A 22,666-nucleotide genomic window follows, 5' to 3' on the forward strand; every position below is an offset into this window, starting at 1 on the left:
TTGTTGAGTACCCTGATAAAAACGGGGAAAAAAGAGAAAAAGGAGGAAAAGGAAAGCAAGCAGCGAGAATGCTTGCGTATTGAAACAACTCCAGAAGCACCAAGCGCATCGTGTGACCATTATTAGGTGCTTCATTCACTTGGGCAACGGCGATGGGCTTGGAGCTGCACGAGACGGTGCTGCGGGAGACGGGTCGCCAGCTAGAGGAGAAACCACAGGCTCCGCCGCACTCCAAAGCACCCGCTCCAGAAGGTCCGAGTGCAACGGCACCGTTACGGGGGGCCACGTTTTATGAGGCTTCAGAACCAGTTACGTACTGGTGTCATGGTGAACATCAAGCTGTCATGAGCAAAACACTACGGACAGACTTATTTGGTTAATGACCAAGCTGGAGAGTAAATATAAATAACATTATGTACACTTATGAGTGTACTCAAACAGCTGGGCTTTGAGTCAAGCTAACACTAACATCTGGTGGGCAAACCACTGCATTCTTCTTATATTAAAGAGCAAAATGCATTTTTTTTGAACACCAAGCACATGCAACTCAAGAGGGAGGAGAAAGAGAGCGATAAAAAGATAAATAAATAAAAGAAGTCCTAGCCAATGAATTGAAAGTTTGACCCTAGGTAGACAAACACAAGAAAGTGCCTTCTATTAAAAGTGATAAAAATTGTACTCAGCATCTTTTGATATACATCTTCTCCAAAGTCTTGCGAGCACAGCCCTCTTGTGGGCTCATTTGTGTGTGTGAAACCACTGGCGATGGGGAATAGCTAATTCCTTTAATTGTGGGAAGAACCCAGTTCTTTGGGGCTCCGAGGGACTTGGCTGCAGGTATAATCATTCACTGCCTTGCCCTGGAGGAACTGAGCTGCTGCCAGCAATTTGTCAACATAATTCGGTCTTATTGTTTTCCTTCTGAAGTTTTATCTTATTTTCTTTTCCTAAATTAAATACTTATTCATTAGAAAAGAAGTAATACGTTATGTTTGAAATGTTCGTCAGACTTTTCTTAGCTCCTCCCTTATAAAAGCCTTCGCACAATCCTCTTGAAGTTAGTGCCCACCATTTAAGGAAATACTTGTGCACACTACCGGGAAGAATTTGAAAGGGGCTGCAAAATAAAGTCTTTGTAACTGCTTCCTAGAAACCGAACCCACTATTTAGCAAAGGTTTGCTTTTTTCCTTTTTTATCGTTCTGGTTCTTGGTTATAATTCTGTGCCCCGACCTCACTTGGACCAAACATTCAATACACCTGCTCAATATCTTAAGTGCATAATCCATAGTACTGATGTGAAAGCTAGAGCTGAAGGATAGACAGACCTAGTCTTTGCAATCCACAAGCGGTATCCTACTTTGTTTTGGGAGGGAAAGGTTAGCAATAATCTGCAGATAACTTGTTCCCCGCACAACATAAAAGAAAGTTTTTAGAGTCTATCTTTTCATGGGGAAAAAAAGCCTAAAAATATAAACTGATGAGTAGGGCTGAATATATGCTTTGGTGATGTTAAAAATAGAATTCCATATGTTTTATATATTACGCACGCATACACTGTTTATTCCGTTCTCTGCCAAGTGCTGGCTTTGGGGCCATGAAGTCCATGGTCATGACGCTTTGATTTTGGGAGAGGACCCCGGACCACCTCATGGCTGTCCACCTGAACATCTCCTCCCGGGGCTAACCAGGCTGCTAGCCAACAACTCTCCCCCGCAGCCGGCCACGGCCGACGGGGAGACATAACACAACCAGAAACAAGGCGGCTGAAATGATGATGCATGCAGGGACCTGAAAATGCTGTAAGAGCCATATATTTTAGTGCCAATAATTCTTTTGTAATCTGTTTCATGCAACTCTGATTCAGAGGCCAATTAATTTTAACAGAACAACAAAAATGTGCAAGCATCAGGTTCCTACGGAAAAGAGGTGCTTCAGATCTACGTAAGTAAGGTTGTTCAAATGACAGATGCGGGATAACCACGGCAGCGGCTCGGCAGCAGGGCGAGCGGGACTTGCACAGGTGGAGACCTTTCCAGCGTCAGAAGCGGCAAGGCCTGCTGAACCAAAAAGCAAGAAGAAACTCCGCACAGAATCCAGGCTCCGACCTGGATTCCCTTCCTATCCCTGGAAAAGTCACAAGCTTTCTATCTTTAGCTTCTCCTTATACCAAACGAGGATAAGACCATCCACTGACTCATGCACTCCACAGCATCACAGGAAGAACTAACCAGCAAGCCGTCTTTACGAGGGCTGCATCCAACGCAGGAGAGCTTCCGAGAGAGAGAAAGACGTAGCAGAGCGACGGCACAAATGCAGGGAGCGCAGGGGAGGAAACGCTGGCAGTGCACGCCACTCTGCCAGCGGTTTCCGCAGGCCAGCATTTCCCCCGAGGGGGCTGGAGCACCTGACTAGCACCGCGCACGGAGCTTCGGGCGCCCGCCAGACGCGCCGCAGGACCGGCGGGGTCCGGGTCCCGGCGCAGCGCACCGGGACGGCTAACCCCGCGGAGCTCTGCGCGCCGCCCGGCGCGAGCCCCGCGGCCCCCGAGGGCCTCAGGGCGGCAGAAAGGTTCAGATCAGGAAACATAAACCACAAAAACACAGGAGAACGAGACCAAAGAGCGGCTGGGACGGAGAGACAAGAAGGAAGAGGAAAGATGGCTAAGCTGGAAGCCAGTTTTAGGCAGGCTAATTTCATCTTTCCTGCCCTGCCGCGTTATTGCGCTTATCGGCCTCGCGCCGCCTGGCCGTGGGGGGGGAGCGGGGCTGGGCGGACGCGCGCGGGCAGCGAGGCCTTCGGCGGGGCGCAGGGGAGGGCGAACCTCCGCCCGGCAGCAGAGGGCTTGGGCCTCAGGTTTCGTTCCTCCCGCCCGGGGCGGACACGCTGGCGCCCACGCGGGAGCTGATCCCGCCGCGCGCCCCGTCCGGCGGCCGCGCGGTTCGACGCCGAACCCGGCCGGCGCGACCGACTTCGGTCGGTGGCAGCGCAGGACTTTCGTCTGCCACGCAGCAAACGCTGGCCGGTACTATCCGTTTCAGGCCATAAACCCGTCTCCTCCCTCCGACACAGGCCCTATCACGAGATAGCACCAACCTCCCTCCCTTCTGCGGAAATACAGCTTCGCGCTCGGCGTGGGTAAAACCACGGCTCCACGTGGCTTTTTTCCCCCTTTTTTTTAGCACAGCATCTACGAGCGTTTTGCAACAGGCCCGAAGACGGCGCCGGCCGCCGCAGGGCGTCCTCGAGGCCGCTGCGCGAGCCGCGGAGGCGCGTTCGGCCTCCCCAGCTCCTAGCGAACGCGGCAGCGTTGAAGCGTCTTCGGCGTCTTTCCAGCGCGGGGCGAAAGGCCTGCCGAGACAGCCGGCGCTCGCCGCGCCGCCCGCCCCGGGGCTCCGCGGCCCCTCGGCCTCCCGCGGCCGCGGAGCGAGCACACCCGACGGCTGCGGTCCCCGGGGCGCCGCCGCCGCCTTCCCCGGCCCCCGGGAACCTGGGCGCACTGTGCCGGCGCTCGCACGCAGGCGCTGCTGGCCCCTTCCTTCGGTGTTTCGGTCCGTGCCTCCTTTAAACCAGCCCCAACCACCTCGACGGAAAGAAGCGATCAGCGCGTGGAAGGGGCCAAGGCCAAGGCACAAAGTCGCTGAAAGGAGCCAAGCAGCTTTCCCCGTGCAGCCTCGCAGTCAGCGCGCTGCCTCCCTGTGACACAAACACAAAACCTTCCATTTTCTTTACCCTGCTTTTTAAAACTATCCACAGAGTGAAATAACAAATTACTTTAACACAGTGCTTCTTATTTTTCTTATATATACATCTATCCCCCCTACCTCGCTGTCACCGCGCGACGTACACGTTAGGGTAGGGACCACTACGCTGCACAACCCTCCCCGCCGCAGGGCGCAACGAGCAGGAGGGCAACCGAGCTCCAGAGCCACTGAGCGACTCTTCTGCCCCCAAACTGCCGTGCCGGAGCCGTGACTCCGCGCTGCCGACGCTTCCCAGCCCGGCCCCGACGGTATCGCTGAACGGGTTCTCATCCGCAGGATCTCGGAAGCACCCGAGACCGTGGACCAAAGCAGCGGCAGCCGCCGAGGTCTTCATCCGCCCTTCCCCTCTCCTCCTGGCTGCTACGACTTAAAGGCAGCATCAGAAAGCACGAGCGATGATCTGACCTCCTCCGCCACAACGGCGAAACCTTACGCGAGCCTCCACACAGAATTAATGAAATGAAAATTGCAAGGTAAAGCTTGCGTTTCCTCGGCTTACTCCAGCCGCAAAAATCCTAGATTGCATTAATGCAGCTTTCCAATTTTTAAATACAATAATTTGCTCTATTAAGGGCCCAGCAATTTTAATGGAGGCAAAATTAGGCATTTATGCCATGCCCGTATGAGAGAAGCTTGACAAACTTAAATAAACTGTGAATGGCAGGATTAATACCACAGCTTTTCATTTCGTACAGCTGTTTGAATACAGTACACTGCCTGTGATGGCATCAGCTGTTGCCTTACTGATAGTCAGTATTTCTGAACTTAAAACAGGCAGTTCTCCTAACCAAATCAATAATTACCCCTCTCACTGTGGGCCTGTTTATTTCAGCAAAGAGGGTCTGCATGCTATTTGCTTTCTGTTAAAAAACGGAAAAAGTCAAACTGCAAACTAAACTATCTGGCTCAATTCAAAGCCAGTGACGCTAACAAGAAAATTTAATTTACTGCAAAAGTAAGCGGACGCACCCTTCGTGACAGAGCAGGAAGCAACGCAGCTCCGGAGACTGCACAAGAGGGAACGTCGTATAGATGCTGGGACAGATCTTGAAAAAAATACCTCACCTGAGTTTCAACTCAGAGGAAAGACAATACTTTGCTGAAACGTAATTCTGTATTTCTAGAAAAGTATCCAATAGCAAATTATTTACAAGAGGTTTTGCATTAGTAAGCTTTCTTATGAATGGAATGGGCGACAGCAGGAGTGCGATACTGCACAGCATTTGCACATACAGTGTAGCAAGCATAAAGTAAATAGATGTCATTTATAAGCTCTAGGACATACCCAAAAATACTTCTGACAAAAGCTCAACCTCAACAAACTTCAAACAAGAATAGAAAACAGCTGCCAAAACTATCTTACCATTACTTTTTTTCCAGGTGAATTAGTTCTCTTGCAAGTTAGTTTTAAATCCTTGGTTTTATGGCCAGCCAGGAGTCAGAAACTTCAGCTCAAAAGAGCTACTCTAGATTTCCTCGCTGCCTTTAATAATTCGCTTCAAATGCTTGGAAGAAACTATCCGCGTACGGAGCACGCAAAGTCAGAAAAATCACGGCCTCGGGAAACCCAGCGGGCAGCCTGCTCGCGCCAGAGGCGGGAGGATGGACGCCGCAAGGTGCCGGACGCCGCAGAGAGACGCGGCCCCGTGGACCCGTGCCCACGCCGTGCGCCCAGGCGGCCCGCGGGCAGGGGCCGAGGCTCCGGCGGCGCCTCCCGAGCCGCCCGCCGCCAGCCCGGGACCGGGACCGGGACCGGGACCAGGAGCGCCTGGCTTCCCGCGGACGACGTGCCCGCTCGGCCGCTTCCCGCGGAAACGCTTGGGTGCTGCGAAGGCTTCCGCGCGCTCAGACGCGGCTGGAAGCAATCCTGCTTTTAACCGGCATGAACAACGGCGATGGGAGCAGCCGTATCGAGCCTGCTATCCGCGGCACCAGTCAGCCCAACGACGAACGCCGGCGTCTAAGCGCTGCTGCGGAGATGAACGTGCACAAGGAAACGCTTACCTAAACCTCGCGGGGAGCCAGAGCCTGGCAGCGGGACCCTCCGCCGCGCACCGGCATGTGAGGACACTCAGGAGAGGCAAATTAACTAAAAGTGAATGTGGATGTTCTCATTCAGAAGAAAAGTGGCCTACTCCAAAGGGGATTAGGCTAAAGCGAACTAAGGCCACTTTACTTCTGAATGAGAGCATCCACACAATAGTGCAATGCACTTTAACTAATGCACTTTAATTTTACACCCAGTCAATTTGTCTTACCTCTCCTGAGTGTCCTCGTGTGGACAAACCCAGAGATTCATCGGGTTTTGAGGCCAGACGGGACCATTAGATCAACCCAGCTAACTGCCTGCATCTTCTGGGCCACTGCATTTCACCCAGTTACCCTTTTATTGATCCCCAAAACTCAGGGATAACACGTACCAAAACAACATATAACCCCTGGTTGGGTAAAAAGTTCCTTCCAGAGGGACGCCTGGCCTAGCTTGGAAGATACTCACAAAAAGAGAACCGACCATTTCTTTTGGCAGCCTGTCCTAACACAGCCGAAAGTAAGGATGCCAAAATTTAGGTGAGAATTACTTTCCTTCTGCCTCTGACTTCCCCACTTCCTGCAAGTTAATACAGAAACAGCAGTCTCCAGATAATAACTTTTAAATCTTTTTTTTTCCTTCTTCTTCTTCTTCTTCTTTTTTTTTTATTTTTTTGTAAACAGAACCTTTGTGTTGCAGACAAATTTCTATTATTTAAATTTGTCTTCTCAATTTTTAAGTATCAAATGCATGCCGGTCTGTCAATTTTTAAATACTGAACGTTTGCTGAGATGCCCATTGATTAATTTTAAGCCCTTTTAAAAAAATCCAGTAAGTGCCACAATCGTATCATTGACCACGGCATCTTCCTTAAGATTCACCACGACACACAGAATACGCAGGCCTCTGACTGTAATCTCTACGGTGCCTTTAACCTTTGAGATAGAGGCTCCCCCGCCGCTAAAATATAAAGTAGTGGTGGCAGCAAACAGCAACACAGCCCGGCACGTCGAGCCCGAGGAACTGATTGGGATCCAACACGCCGAGCCCCCCGCGCGAACACATCCCAGACCCCAACCACCCCGGCGGCGATGAGAGCTACGCGGATGGTTCCCAGAGATCTTGCCCAAACTAGGGGAAAAAAAGAGAAAGACAACCCCCCCCTCCCCAAATAAACCTCCAAGCTGTGCTAAGGGCATCGCACTGCAGGAATTACACTTTCACCCACGTTCCTCGGCTGGGTTAAATCTCGTGGGCTTTCCTCCTTTGGAGGGTAATAAAAGGGAAAAGGCAAACAGGTTGAGCACTCATGAGAGGGTCCGAGCAGCAGCCAGCACGTTATCTTTAAGTCACGTTACAAAGAATATTTAGTGGCGAGTTAGATCCCGGGATGTTCATTAGGGACAGAAATACGCCCAACTGAAACAAAACACAAACTGTGCACCCTATTACAAGCTGGAGTTGCCCTCTCCAAATATTACTGCCACAGCAGGAAAAAAAAAAAAAAAAACAAACATAAACACGAATTTACAAATTTGCCGCGTGAGCCCAAGCCGGCTGGGAGCGACCAGCCCAAGGAGACGGCGGTTACATGCCGAGGACACGAGACGGTGCTGCCCCACGCCACCGTCTACCCCTCTCACACACAGCTCCAACCAGCGAGTAATTCCGCAAACGTTCAAACCGCTCCAGATGAGCTCAGAATAATCCTGGGCTCCGCTGCTTTTAATTTGTTTGGATTGTAAAAGATAACTTCTTACTGTACGTTCACATGACCAAAAAAGCCCCCAACACTGAAACGCAAAACGTGCAATGAAAAGATCCCTAATTTAAAGAAGCTGGGCAGGACTTCCATTGACTTTTAACTTGCCTTTTAAAGCAATATTTATTAGCATGACCTACAGGTACTCATTCTGATCAACTGCAATGTAATCTGCTTTTTTTTTTTTCCTTAAAGTCAAGAGCTAACATCGCACGCTCAAGGCTACCGTAGCCCTCCTGCACATCTGCGCGTAGATCCCATTAACTCTCCTGGTACCCGCACATGAGCACGAAAGGAAGAAGCAAACCCTAAGCCGTAAAGACCGAACGTCAGGTAAAGCTGCTTTTTCACAGCCGGCTTGAATACCTCCGCGCTGCACCCTGGAATACCAATCTGCCCTTCAGAGCCGAGCTACGTAACGCCAAGGTGCCGAGAGCTCCCATGTGCCAGACGGCATCGGGCTTCACTCACAAGCGCTTACAGCGACTTCCAAGACTACCTGGGTCTTAAACTCTTGTATCGGTTGGGAAAAACGATGCAAAATTTAAAGAAGAATTTCAGTTATGCTTTACAACAAAGGTGACGATTTTGAAAAACTTTACATCAAGTTAGGCATGCTCAAGTCACCGAAGGAATGCAGCAAATACTACACACGGAAGCAAGGACAGACAAATTCGGGTTCTTGCAAGATTAAAAAAAAAAAAAATATAGTAAAACCAATTGCAAAGACTCTTGAATTCAAAAGAAATCAAAGTTTAAAGAAAATATATTCGGTTTCTAATCTATTTAAAGATATATTTGGTTGTTTAAAGAAACGCACATCAAAGAAAGCCTTATTTTACTGGTACGATTTCAGTCACCATGCTTCTGAGGGTAACAAGTCCTGAACATATCAACATGCTCTAGCTTTACATTACATAGGCTGCTGAAGTCAGATATGATAACAGCTCCTAAATATTACAGCAGAAGTATTAAAAAAAAAAAAAAAGAAAAAGAAAAGGATTCCCTGGCCCAAGGTGGCATAAAGACAGGGGAATAAATTTTAATTTTGAGGTTTTAAAATGCTGTTTGATTGGCTCTCATCAGAGCCCCACTTTGCTGTAACGCTTGTGTTATACAGATACGGAGCTCTACTGCGCGCTCTATGCGCCACATCTATTATTTTGATGCCTGTTCCTCCAATATCAGAGCACAGACGTATATCCATAAGGCAGCAATATTCTTAGCTTTCTTTTTTCTTAAAACTAGATGTGGTGGGAAAATCCCTGCGAGGAAGACCCTAAGTAAAATAGCATCTTCCAATCATTTCTTCCCTGCAGCATTGTCTTCATATTGTTTGCAAAATACAACTAATGTATTTGAAATATTTCGGGAAGTTATTCTAGTCATAACTTATCAATAGCCTAAACAACACATCAACCTTCAGATATGCTATATACTGGGCTCCGGTTTACGCATTTTTCTTTAGAAAGAATGCTGCATTTTGTGTCATTTTTCCATTTGTAAAAAAAGGTGCTGTCTATTGGCATTTTGTTTAGAGAAACTGTAGCTGTATGCATTAAAAATCTATTGCAACATAAATACAAGTGTTGCCTTATTATATACATGTGTATATGCGCGTGTGTGTGTGTGTATATACATATATATATATATATATATATATATATATATGATACACTACAATCCAAGAAGGACCATCTAAAACGCCACAGTTGAAAACATTTAAGACTGTAACAAAAATAACTGAGACTCTAGTATCAGTTTACTATCTTTCAACAATTTCCCTGACAGTGGAGTCAAATAATGTTGAATTATGGACTTTCTTACAGGAAGTCTTATTTCATGTTCATTTTTTTGATCATTTCCCTCCTAGTCCCTATAGGAATTTGGCCGTTTGCCGGTTTTCCTTTAAAAGTTTCTGCACACACAATAGGCTCGCGCACGATTAAATTATACTTTTGTCAACTATTACTACTGTGTATTTGTTCAAAAACTTTATTTTACGTAAGGAAATACTGCTGCCTCAATAAAAGGCTATCGTATGCCCTCGATGCACTTTATTCGAACGTGCGCTGGTTATTTTATATTGCGCTTTCTTTAAAAGGCTTTTTAAAGGCTGTCTGTATACGCATTATTGTAGGGAGTCATAATCTTTTACAGTTCAATCTGTAGTACCTGGGAGTCAAGGCGAAGTAACTCCGGCACAAACAGCCCCATGGTGATAGCTTAACGCATCTGGATTACCCAAGAAACTGAATTTCTGCAACGTGCCTACAGACAGTCTTGGTCTCTTTGGGTTTTTTTTCTGTTTTTTTTTTAAACTAGGACAGAGTTTTCCCGTCAACATCACACAACAGCTGTGTTTTAGATTTTTTTTTTCACCACGACAAACATTTACAAAAAAAAATTAAACATGCAAACATTTGAAAAGCTAATGATTAAAAAAAAAAAGAGTTTATTTTGAAACTCTGCTGATTGGGCCAATAACTCAACCGCGGTTTTAAAGTCGCGGGCCTTGCTGCCCTCGCGTTGGATAATCCCGAGGAAAACCCCAACCGCTGCCTCTGGCTTTCGGAGGCACGGCGGCGAACGGCGAGGCGGCAGGTTCCCCGCCAGCAGGCGACGGGGTCACGCCGGGGGGAGAAGGATGCTGTTTTAGTGACCTATTGCCACGCAGCGAGTTAAATCACTGAACAATGGTCAGCGTTATGGGGCTTTACTCTGCAAAATCTAGCATTAGTGTCATTGCTTTCCATTAACCGTGGGACTTAAAGGCACTGGCATTGAGGGGCCTATAAGGGAAGAATAAATAAGGGGAAACCAATAAATTAAAAAACCCTGTTAACTGTAACCTTTACTACCACAATTTAAGAAAATGCAATTAAATCCGTAATAAAAGCTTTTACATACTTACTCTTTTATTACTCGCAAAAGCACAAACGGGCGCAGCTCGGGGGGGGGGGGGTGCGGCGCCGGCGGCCGCGGCCGCGCAGCGAGCCGGCCCTGCCGCGGCCCCCGCGCCCGCGGAGCAGCGGCCGCGCAGCGCCGCGCACGGGGGGTCTCGTTGGCCGCGCCGCTGACAACCGCTCAGCGCCTCGATGCTCAACCATCAGGGCGCAGGTACCGCGGCCCCGGCCAAAGCGCCTCGCGGCACCGCGCAAAACCCGCGCAAACACCGCCTCGCCGCGGGGCAGCGCGTTTTACCCCCGGAGCAGCGCGGCCTGCGCGGGGCGGGACGGGACGCGCGTTTTTGCGCCTTTCCTAAGAGGCGCAAGCGCGCCCCGGGACGGCGCCGGGGCCGCGCACGGCGCAAGGGCGGCGCGCAGTGTCCGCGCTCGCCCCTGCGGGGGGCACCCGGCCACCCCAAAAAGCGGAGCTTCATTTCTGGAGCTTTCACTTCAATAAAATAATGACTCGTCGGGGGGGGGGTGGAAACGGGGTATAAATCTTCATTTTGGAGGCAATTAAAGTGTTGATTTCATTCGTGCCCCTAAGCGATCCTTGTAATTTGCTCGAACAGCTCCACGTACCCGGCGCTCCGGAGCTTTTAGAAACCCCTCTCCGAGCTGGACTCGCTGGATGACAATTTGGGGGCGGCGGCGGGGGCCGCTCGGCGCGCTGCGCGCCCGGAGCGCGGCTTGCGCGCTGCCTGGCGGAGCCTCCCGCCCGCCGGGACAAAAGGCGAGGCGCCGAGCGCGGAGCTGGCTCCTCCTCGCCCTGCATCCCCCGAGCAGCTGCTAAAGGCGGAATAGCCGCGCTCCAGCCGCGCTAGGGAATAACCAACCCCCCGATCCGCGCCGCGATGCGACCGCGGCCGCAACAGCCCCTGCGCGGGCAGCAGCGCTGCGCCCCCGCCGCGCCCGCGCCGCCCCCGCCGGCCTGGCCAACTTGCAAGGTCCAGGGAAATCACTTAAAACCTGGGTCTCGTTTTATTCCTCTTTTTTTTTTTTTTTCCTTCCTCCTTTCCCTATTAAGTAAAATAAAATGGGCGCGTTTGCAGCAGGCAGGCGTGCACAAAGCAATGTTCACTGGAGTCTAAAAGCGCTCGGCCAAGGAAAACTGACAAGACGGACTAATGAACCGTAGAGACGGGAAGAAAATAGCCAGTATTTGCTAGATTTCAAACCCTCTCTGTCTTCCCTGGACCACCTATCTCGGATTTTATTATTATTTTTGTAAACGGCTCCAGCCATCCCTTTTTTCTAAGCCACCAGAAGCCGGCAATTCGCGGATAACACTTCTATTATTGCAAAGGGTAAATAAAATAAAGACAAAAATTAAAAGCGACAAGAAACAGGTCGAGTATGCAGGCGACGCTTTTACAAGCTCATCTCGCCAGGTCGAATCCGGGAGCAAGCCTTAATGAAGCAATAATAGCCACATTATTCAAAAATTTTCATTTCGATGGAAATTTATCTAAAAGGGACTTAATCATATGCAAATAATAAAAGGAGGCGTAGTGACCCGGCGAGCGATCTGCATACAAATTTCAGCGTGTGCAGCGTTGGCGAGATCATACCTGATCTGTTAGATTTGCTGATCTTGTTATGTCTTCACTGTCCGATTTTGATCCGCCCTCTCTATCGTCTATGACCAAATCGATAGGCATTTTTCCTTTCAAACAGCTAATATACCGGTGGCAGAAATTGTCACATAATTCGTGTACCTACATTATAACAGAGGTTAAAAAAAAAGGGGGGGTGGAAGAAGGAAAAGGAAAAAAAAAAGAAGGAAGAAAATATAATCAGGAATACATAAGTAAAATTGACAAGTGCAACCAGTCTCCCCCCTTCACCCTGGTGACATCAAAAGTTCTAAACAGGGGAAACACACTGCAATTATCCCCTCGAGACCTCTAGACGCATCCAGAATTAGGAATAACTTTCTTTTCTCGCAAAATAGAGATATCCCAGAAAATTGACAGTGACAAGATGATTCACAGGCTACAACATATTCAACACCCGTGTTAAATTCATCTGCTCCCGGAGCTGTGGCCATTAGAGAGGTGACCTGCATGGGTGACATTTAAGGTAAACTATTTAATTTCATCCAGTTATTTCATCATAAACCCTTTCCAAAGGAGTATGAGGACAGAAAAACTGATTTAAACAAACAAAAAAAAATCGTGATGCACTGCACTGAAATACATTATAGGCATCCGTGCCCTGAAATCCCCCGTCACTGTCATAGACTCGTACCTGCGCTGCCTCTATTAATGGACAGATTTTAACACATTTCATGTAGGGCGAGAACAACCTGCCAATTACGGTTAGATAAAGTGGCCGAGGCTCCAGAGAAACTTTTCGACTATTTAAAAACCTCTCAAAATGTTTATTTTTAGGAGAAAGGGAATTCTCTTGTAGGCCAGCTATCAATGACATGTTAAAAATCCTCAGTAAACCAGAGCGTGCTCCCAATTTAACGTTAGCTCGGATGACACCGCGTTATTATAAATTAGCATTCTAATTGCTAAGATTTCTAAAACAGCGAGCAAAACTGCATTTAGCCCGCAATCTCTTTCTTCTGCTTGGAGGTGTACAATATTCCCAGGAACAAGACACTGACACAACTATCAACTCCGCTTTGTCTCTGCAAAATGTTACAGGACAATCCGTGCCCTGAGTCTGACCTGCAGATGGCTCTTAAAAAAAAAAAAAAAAAAAAAAAAAAAAAAAAAAAGAGAGAGCGAGAGGGAGGGAAGAAGGGAGGGGGAGAGAGACAGGGGAAAAAAACCCTCCCAACTATCTGCAACTAAAGAAAGTAGCTCCGCCACCACCACCAAAAAAAAAAAAAAAAAAAAAAAAATCACAATTTTGGGGGCTTGACTTCAACAACAAACCCACACGGTTTGGAGTCTCCTCTGCGGCACCCAGAACTGCAACCCTTTATCCAAAGGCAGCAAAGTCTTACAATGAACACAAGGCCCGGGCGTTGGAGAGCCCGCTTTTAGAGGCTGAAATTGTAATTAAACTGCGAAGAGAAATGGACGCCAAGATTGGTCTTGACACTAATTACCAGAAAGAAAGACATTTATGCAAATTTACCAGAAGCCTGAACTTCAGCAGTACTGAAACGGAGGAGGAAGAAAGGGAGAGAGACAAAAATTACCTTCTCTAATTCCAACAGATGAAACCTTAATACTTGTATGGCTTGAATCATCTGCAAAGACACAAACAACACGAGCATTTATCTCATTCCTGCATTTCTGGATATTTCCCACAGCCGCCTCTGCCATACTTTGTAGCCTGACTTTTCTTTAGTAGTAAATAAAAAGTTGTTTTGATTTATGGCAATAACACTAAAACTTAATAGCGGTGGCTTTGTGCGCTGTTTAACAAGAAGCGATCTAGAGTTAACAAAAAAAAATCCCTATTGCAATGAAGCAACTAAATTATACGGATCATAAACATTTCTTTTTTAAAAAAAAAGGGGGGGGGACTTTAAAGCAACATCGCGGGCTCCTAGCTTCGCAAAAGCGGGAGAACGACTCCTACAGCGGAGGCAAAACATTTGTTTATCCTTAAGGGAAGGGGGAAGGAAAAAAATAAAATAAGAGACCGCTTCTGGGGGGAGCGGGAGGAGCGCGGCCCGGCCCGGCCAGTCCCGGCTGCTCCGCGGCAGGCGAGCTCCGCACGGCGCCCGCAGCCGCCGGCGCTGCCCGCGGCCCGCGCCGGGCTCCGCTCGCACCGGGCGCCCGCGCCGCGCTTCTGCTCCTAATTAAAAACGGTAATAATGGCAGTAATAATAATAATAAAAAAAACGCACGTGAGAAATTTTCAATTTAGCACCACAAAACGCTTGTCAAAGCTCGCAGCCATCGCCCCAGAAAGACATTAAAAAAAAAAAGGGGGGGGGGGAAGGGAAGAGAGGGTAGCAAGCAGGGGTGGGGAGAGGAAGAAGTGTTGTTAACTCTTACCAAGTTATCCAGTTCAGGATTAGAGGAAAATAGGGGTTTCTCTGCTCGGATCTAAATATAAGAAAGGGAGGAAAGGAGGGGGAAAAAAAAAGATTTGAAATATGGAAGCAGAAAAAGCAGACGTTATTATTTCTTGCTTCATTACACTGTCGGGTCCATTATGTAACCTTTCGTGCAAAGCTCTGACTGCTAGATTTAGTACATCATCTAAACACTTTAGCAAGTGAATCAAATCCCCCGAAAAGAGCGGCGGAGCCGCCGCGCCGCAGCGCGCTCGCCGGGCTCGGCTCGCGGGAGCTGCGCCGCCGAACTGGCCCCGGGCGGGAGAGCGCCCAAATTAGCCAACTTACGGGGGGGGGGGGGGTAAATGCCGCGATTTTTTTATTATTATTTTTTGCTCTCTTGCAGTAAGAGGTGCGGAGGAGAAAACGCGCATCTTTATCTCAACGGAGACTTGTTTTTCTCGTTACCGTTTTTTTTTTTCTCTCTTTTTTTTCCCCTCCCTGTTTCACCCCGGTTTTGCTGACCTGTTTGGCGAACACTGCTATGTCTTCATTGAAAGACTCCGAGGAGCAAACATCGCCTCCCGCTACCCCCGGGCTCCCTGGGCGTGCATGTAGCTAATTCACATTTCTCAAAATCAGTGCTAAAAGAGGGAACAGGGGGTGTCTGAAAGAAAATACAATAGTCACACACACACACACACACACCAAAAGGAAAAAGAAAAAAAAAAGAAAAGAAAAAAAACACAGAAGACCCACGCAGCAGCGGTTAGTGCCGGAGCAGGGCGCCGCGGCCCCCCCGGCGCCCCCTTCCCCGCGCAGCGCCGCGGGCGCAGGCCTCCGCGTTTCGGCGCAGCTGGCCGCAGAGACTGCAATAACCTTAGGACAGCCTCAGAATAAAACCAAAGCGGGTCCAGCAGCCATTTTGAATTAACTTTCCTTGTCCCTTCTTTTTCTTTCTTTCTTTTCTTTTTTTATTTTTTAAAAATCCACGGACGTTCACTTCGGACTTCCACGCTTTAAATCCCCATTTTCGGCTGCAGGGCTTTCTGGGAGTGGGGAACCCACCAGCAAGGCCCCCAAACACCCCCCCCCCCCCCGCATCCTCCAAAAGAAAAATCCCCAAACAAAATAATAATGACAAGGAAACCAGCACAAACCAACAGGGCCCGAGGAGAGCCCGAGCCCAGCCCGACTGCGGAGCCGCGCGGGCCGCCGCGCACCGCACCGCGCCGCGCCGGCCCGGGCCTGCGCGCCGCTCCGCCAGGTGCTTTGCTTTCTCCCGGCTTGGAAAGGCTCGCCGGGGGAAAAAGGCTGCGGGTGCATCTGGCTCGCTTAATAATTTAAATATATACATAAACGCACGCTCCCCCCTCCCCATATATATATATATGTATATATATGCAATAAGGAGGATTTTTTCTTTTATTTTCTTTTCTTTTTTTTTTTCCTAGGCTTCATACTTTGCCCCCCAGCCCTCCAGGGCACAGTGCACCGCTGAGTTTTAGCAACCCTGGGCATTTCTGATAAGCGAGTGAGCGGGTGCTGTGATTTAACCCCCCCCCCCCTTCTCACCGCGGCAGCACAGGCAGCCCGTTTGCGGAGTGATTTTTAAAATCTTTTCTTTTTCTTCTTTTTTTAATACGCACATATATACATATATATATATAAATAAAAGAGGCTCCTAGAAGTTGCCGGCGAGCGGCCGCGAGCGGAGTCACGCGAAAAAGCCTCTGCGGCGCGGCGCGACCCCGCGGCTCCCCGCGCAGTGGCCTAGAAACCCGGCGGCGGGGGGGGATCAGCACAGACAGATAAATATATATATAAATATATTATTTTTAAAGGATGGGGAAAGGAGAACAGGTCTGGTAGGTGGCTACGGCTGTATTTAAGGGTGGGGAAGCCGCGCTGGAGCATGCCCCGCGCGCGGGGAGGGCAGCGGCGCGGCGCGGAGCGGAGGGAGGGGGGCGCGCAGGCTGCGCGGGCGCGGACCTACCCGTAAATGGCATCCTTATCTCTCTTGAGGGCGTCGTTGACGGAGGCGCCCATGGCCGGGGGCATGGCGTTGGCGTGGGCGGCGTGCGGGTACTGGTGCGAGTGGAGCGGCGGGCCGTGGTTGAGGTGGTGCACGGCTGCATGGGGCGGGCGGCGTGGGGGTCCCCGTACATGGTGCTGGGGATGCCCACCCCCTCCATGCCGCCGTAGTGGGGCAGCTCGTCGTACTGCGGGCACAGAGCGCACGGCCGTCAGCGCCGCGGCGCCTCGCCTCGCTTGCTCCCCCCCCCCCCCCTTTTATTTTCCTTTTTTTTTCTTTTTTTTTTTTCCTCCTCCGACGGCCGCCGCCGCGCTTTTCTCCCCCCACCCCCTTCCTCCTCCTCCTTCTCCGCCGAGCGCCCGGCGCGCAAAATGCGCGAGTGCGGGCAGCGCTCCGGCGGCCCCCCCCTCCGCCCTTAAAAACAAAACAAAAAACCCCCCAAACTTCCCCTCTCCAAAAAAAAAACTATCCCCTTTGTTCACCAACTTAGAGCTAACGCGGTGCCGGGGCACGAGGAGGAGGAGGAGAGGAGGAGGAGGGGGAGGAAGGACACGACAACACGGCACTGCCACTTTCCGTCCCTTCACAGCGAAGGTGTGAATAAAGAGTTTGTAAAGCTCGCTCGGCCGCCGGGGCGAAGGCAAGTTGTCAGCGGAGCCACCGGCTCCAGCAAACCGCCCCGGGCGCGGGCGCGGGCGGCGGCGGGCGCGGGCCGGGCGTGCGGGGGCTCTGCCCGGCCGCCGGCCCCTCCGCGTGGCCCACGCTCCCGCCGCCCTGCCGGGCGCTCGCACGGCGCCTTCTCACCCGGCAGGCAGCCCGAGGGGGGGAAACTAAAGGGGGAAAAAGGGGGGAAAAGGAAAAAAAAAGGGGGGGGGGGAGACCGCATCCAATACAGTAACGCGTAACCATGCACATGGCAGCGCACGCTGCTCCTCTCTAATCTAAATTAAAGCGAGTGACTTTCTTTTTCAAGAGCTTTGCCCACTGCGCTGCACCTCTGTGACCGCAAAAATAAAAGGGGGGGGGAAGGAAAAAAAAAAAAAAAAAAACAAGAAAAAGAGAGGGAGGAAAAAAGAAAAAAAAAGTTCTGCTCACTCCAAACTACAAGTTATTTTCCCAAAGTGAAGCGCTATATCATCACTAGCACAGCAAAACGCTCGGAGACATGCACACGTTAAAATATTTCAATCGCTGGCGACTTTAAAAAAGACACTGGTAGGACTACAACTACAAAACCGACAAATACATAGGCTTGTGCATATTCACTTACATGCCTACATGTCATTAATTTATAGAAAGCTTGCCTTTTCGGTGAGATGTCCGTGATAAGGATTGACAGAATCAAGAAAACGTCAATATATACAGGTTTTAAGCCTACAAGTACAACTGATAAATGCTCCCAGTCCAGGACACCGCTTTGTGCCTCTGCTCCAAAGAGGAGGAAAAAAAAAAAAAACTTTTTCGCAGTGTCTCTGTCAGCCACGTTTCAATATTATTTCACATTTGAATTCTATTTTTTTAATACGTACCCTTTGCGCCATCGGCCTGCTTGCTCCCTTCCTACTTCAACTTCTAATATATCCTCTTTAAGGCCAGTGTGAAAAGAAAGAAATGCGAAGTCCCCCCCCCTCACCCCAAAAATGCAAAAATCCCTTAGCGTCGCCAGCAATGAAAGCAATCGAGTAAAATCTTCAGCTTGCTGGATCTCACAGAAGCGATACAGTAACTCAGCATTAAAAAAGGAGAAAAAAAAATTGGAGGAAAAAAACCCACAACTCTCCCTCCTTCCTTCTTTTTTCTTTCTTTCCTCTCTCCCTGTCTCTCCCTCTCTTACTCTCCCCTCTCGTTTCCAAGACAGCAGCGGGGCGAAAGCAAATATCCTTTCCCCAAATCAGCTTTTTTTTTTTCTTTTTTTTTCTTTCCTTTTTTTTTTAAAGTGCCCCTCAAACCCAACTACCAAGTCTCATGGCTTTTCGCCACTCCGGCTGTCAATCATAGGCGAGGTTGTCAAGGTGGTGAATGGACTGATGATGATCCGCTCCGTGCGCTCCCACCGCGCAGGACACCTCAAACGTTAAATGTCCGAGCGCGCTCACCAAAAAAACAAAAAAAAAAAAAAAAAAACAAAAAAAACCACAAAAACAAAAACAAAAAAACCCAAAAAATTAAAATGTATTTTAAAAAATCGAGAGGAGGAGGAGGAAAGGAAGAAGGGGAAAAAATATTAAAAATTAAAAAGGCTTCTACAAGCGCTGGCTCCGTTTATTATGGTTATGACGCGGGCGGTTGTATGTGTGTATATATATATATAAATATATATATATATGTGTGTGTCTGGTTTTGCCGCTCCTCTCGGCTCGCTGCTAATTCCTCGCCGGCGCCGGCTCGCTCTGCCCCTGCGCGGCCGCCGGGCGGGCGGGCGAGGCTGGCGGAGGCGGAGCGGGCCGGGCCGCGGGCGGAGCGCCGCGCCGCGCCGCGCCGCGCAGCGCCCAGCCGCGCCGCGCCGCGCCGGGCCGGGCCGGGCCGGGCCGGGCCGCGCAGCTCCGCGCGGGGCGGGGCGGGGCGGGGCGGGGCCGCGGCGCGCGCGCGCGGCGGGGGGAGGGGGCGGCGGGGGGGCGCGGCGCGGCGGCCGCGCGGCGCGGCGGGAACCCGGAAGTAGTGGTGGCCATAACGGGTCGCGTCTTACACAATGCGCTGGGCGGCAGCAACTCCGCGCGGCGCGGGGGGGGGCGCGGCGGCGGCGGGGGCGCGGAGAGGGCGGGGGGGGGGGGCGCCGCCCGTCCCGCGCCGCGCAGCGCCGCCGCCCGCCGCGGGCAGGGCAGGGCAGGGGCAGGGGCGGGGCCGCGCCGCCCTCCCGCCCGCCCCCTCCGCGCCCCCCGCCCCCCCCGCGGCCGCCGCCCCCCCGCTTTGTCCGGCGGCCCGCGGCACGCACCGACATGGGGCTGGCGGGCCGCGGCTCTGCGCCCGCCGCGCCGCGCCGCCGCTTTTCTGCCCTCCCCCGCCCCCGGCCCCGCGCCGCCGCCCCGCCCCCCCCGCGGGTGCGCGCGCGCGCGCGCCGCCGCCCCCCCCTTCTCCCCTCCCCTCCCCCCCCGCGCGCCGCCGCCGAGTGAGCTCACCCGGCCCCGGCCGCCGCCGCCGCCGCCGCCGCCCGGCCCGGCCCGGCCCGCGCCGCCGCCGCCGCCCAATCAGCGCCGCGCCGCGCCGCGCCGCGCCCCCATTGGCCGCGCGCGCCGGCCGCGCGCAAATCAGCGGCCGCCGCGCGCGCCGCTCCGCGCCGCCGCGCGCAGCCCCGCGCGCCCCCCCGCCGCTCCCCCCCCCCCGCACGCACACGCACACACGCACATCCCGCGCGGCGGCTGCGCGCGCGCGCGCCCGCGCGGCCCCTGCTGCCTCCCGCGCGAGCGGGACGGCGCCGCCTCCCGCACATCCCCCGCAGCGCCCCCCGCCCCGCCCCGCCCCGCGCGGCCCTTCCGCGGGTGCGGGCCGCGCGCCGCCGCGCCGCCGAGCCCCGGCAGGTAGGAGCGCAGCCGCGCGCGCAGCGCAGCGGAGGGGAGCGGAGCGGAGCGGAGGCGGCGCGGCTCCGCGGCCTCCCGGAGCGCCTCCGCGGGCGGCTGCGGCGCGGCTCCCACCGGTGCCACCCCGGGACCCCCCAAAAAAGTCTGGTCCGCCCGCGCCGAGCGTCACGGCCGGGCCTCCGCGCGGTTAATTCAGAACAACCGCGCCTGAAACACTTTTACAGTGTAATTACAGCAGTGCAAATTGTTTGCCCAAACCTCATTCGGGATAAGGGTTTTACAATTAGCAAACAGTTATTACTGGCGGAGCTTGCTGAGAGAAACGGCACCGGGCACGTCTCGAGCCGCGATACGCGGACCATAAAAAGACTAACCGGGCAGCGATTAATCATCTATTAAAAGGGAAAAGTAAACGGACAGTTCCGCGCTCTCTCCGTAAACTGCTAACGGCGCTTGTGGGCTGCAGCGACCCGCGCATCGCGAGCCGCTGCCTTTTTAGGAAATGCGACTCTTTTTTTTTTTTTGCCGAAACTCGGGGTCTGGCCGCTGACACTGACACTTGCCCGCGGCCCGCTGAAAAGAAAAAAAAAGGAAGAAGAAGAAGAAACAAAAAGGATTTCTTTTTTTTTTTTTTTAAAAAAAAAAAAGGAGTGAAAGGGGGAGAGCGCCGGGCTCTCGCTGCGCTGCCCCGCGCAGCCCGGGCGGCGGCCTCGCTGCGGAGCGCGCAGCGCTGCGCGGCTGCTGCGCGCGGTGGCCGCGGCTGCGCTGCCGGCCCGGGGCCGCGGGCCGAGCCGGGGGGCAGCGAGGCCTTTCGCGGGGGGGTCCCGGAGGGCGGCCGGGCGCGGGGGAGCCTCCTCCGCGAGGCGGAATCTGTGCGCATTTGCTTATCGGGTAATAAATGAGGCTTTTAATCAGGCTGGATTTCCTAGCTTCAGGAAAGAATTAGTCATACCTAGTCATACCTAGTAACAATAAAATGTTTTCGAGCTGGCGTCCCTACTCTGCTCCGGCGTTCCTGGAAGGGATTTGCGGCGGGGGGGGTGGGGGTGGAAATTAGCATCCAAGTGTGCTCTTTCACCATTAATATTTAAATTTTCCTACCGAAGGAAGAACAAGAAGAAGAGGCAAATACAAACACGAAACCGCGGAGGACCGCGTTTGAACCGCGGCCGGGAGATAATGAAGGAATGCTGCAGATAAGGGTGGAAGAAGGGATACGTGCGGAGAGACCCAAAAAGTCTAATGCAGCGCCTGGGAGATGGGAAAAAAAAAAAAAAAAGAAAAGAAAAGAAAAGAAAAAGAGTACCAAAAAAGCCCCAAACAAAAGAAAAGTGCGAGCGAAAGGAGGTTGAGCCGGGGGGGGGGGGGTCGGCGAGCCCGTGAGGCGGGTGCCCCGCGCAGGGCGGGCGGCAGCCCCGAGGTTTCGGGGTTTCTCTACCAGCTCCCGCCGCCGCGTACAACGAGCGGCCGCGGCGGCTCGCAGTGCGCCCGGGCCCGCGGGGCGCGGCGGTGCGCGGCGGTGCGGGGCGCGGCGGCCGGAGCCGGGCCGGGCCGGGGCGGCAGCCTGCCCGCCTCCGCCTGATTACCGGCCCTGACATTTTCAGAAGTTATAGGGGGTCTTTTATTAATTAAATGGAGGGCTTAATAAAATATTCCCCATAAAATTTACGGGTGTCTTAAAACTTTCTAAACACCGCTATAAATTTTTAATAAAATTAACTGGGGAATGAGTTACTAGCGCGGGCTTGCTTACTTTCTTTTTCTTTCTTTCCTTCTTTCTTTTTCTTTTTTTTTTTTTTTTTTTTTTTTTTTTTTTACTTCGGTTTCTCCAGAAGCGGTGACCGCGGAGGGAGGCCAGGCACACCCACCCCCAAAAAGAAAAGGAGGAGGGAGAACAAAACTAAACAAAAAAGAAAAAAGCGCCTTTCGGAGCCGCCAGCCCCGCCGAGGGCCGCCAGGTCTCCCCGCACCGCCCGTCGGTGCTCGCCCGCCGGGGCCGCGCGGAGCCGCCCCGGGCCCGGGCCCCGCACGGCCCCGCATTGCGCCCCGCCGAGCCGCGGCCGCGCACCCGGCGCCGCAGGTTCTGCTTTCATTAATCGACGCCGTGCGGGAGAAGCGCGGCTCGGGCTCCGGGTGGTTCGTACCTCCGTGATTTTTCTCCAGCTGCCCAACGCATTTCTTTACTCTCTGCCTATGTCAAGCCCTCTTGCTTCGCTACTGCTATTACTATACTTCTCGTTGAATGAAAATTTTTTTTTTAAAAAAGAGCTAGGTAAAACTCTGCTTAATTAAAAAAAAAATCTAGTGCACTGCTTTGCATTTGAAGGATTGAGCTGTTGTGCCGTCTACCGGGCAATGGGAAAACTACAGTCAGAATTCCAGAATTCACCTCAAACTTTCTTCTGGATAAGAAGTACGTTTTCGGCGAGGAGAGTTGTGTCAATTTGGACGGGCCAGAGGCGCCAATTTTCTCAGCGAGAGAAGAAGAAAAGGGACCCGGAGAGAAGAGCCGTAGCTGAAATTAGTGTTTTCCTCTCCTACACCCATATAACTGTATAAAGCGCCACTTACCCTAACTATATAAAGCTCGGGATTTTATTGCCTGCAGAGCGCGAAGCGATCAACTGCATTAAGGGTGACATCG

At 52.0% G+C, this 22,666-nt stretch overlaps 1 protein-coding gene and 1 long non-coding RNA gene across 2 annotated transcripts in view; one reads left to right on the top strand and one right to left on the bottom strand.

Annotated features, from left to right (window-relative positions):
• Nucleotides 1–18,947, bottom strand: part of MEIS1 (Meis homeobox 1) — a 95,608-nt gene extending 76,661 nt beyond the window's left edge. Inside the window, 9 exon segments of the mRNA XM_062571415.1 lie at nt 12,074–12,220; nt 13,663–13,713; nt 14,471–14,521; nt 14,998–15,069; nt 15,071–15,108; nt 15,111–15,139; nt 16,469–16,604; nt 16,607–16,694; nt 18,037–18,947. Of these exon segments, the coding sequence (XP_062427399.1) occupies nt 12,074–12,220; nt 13,663–13,713; nt 14,471–14,521; nt 14,998–15,069; nt 15,071–15,108; nt 15,111–15,139; nt 16,469–16,604; nt 16,607–16,694; nt 18,037–18,048 (624 nt within the window). The 5' untranslated portion in view covers nt 18,049–18,947.
• A 1,007-nt stretch (nt 18,948–19,954) lies between these two features.
• LOC134139097 (uncharacterized) lies at nt 19,955–22,331 on the top strand. The gene is made up of 3 exons (XR_009958065.1): nt 19,955–20,022; nt 21,129–21,353; nt 21,855–22,331. It is a non-coding gene; the product is annotated as an uncharacterized LOC134139097 (long non-coding RNA).
• The last annotated feature ends 335 nt before the right edge of the window (nt 22,332–22,666 follow it).

This window comes from Rhea pennata, chromosome 3 (assembly GCF_028389875.1).
Source record: "Rhea pennata isolate bPtePen1 chromosome 3, bPtePen1.pri, whole genome shotgun sequence".
In the NCBI taxonomy this organism is placed as follows: domain Eukaryota; kingdom Metazoa; phylum Chordata; class Aves; order Rheiformes; family Rheidae; genus Rhea; species Rhea pennata.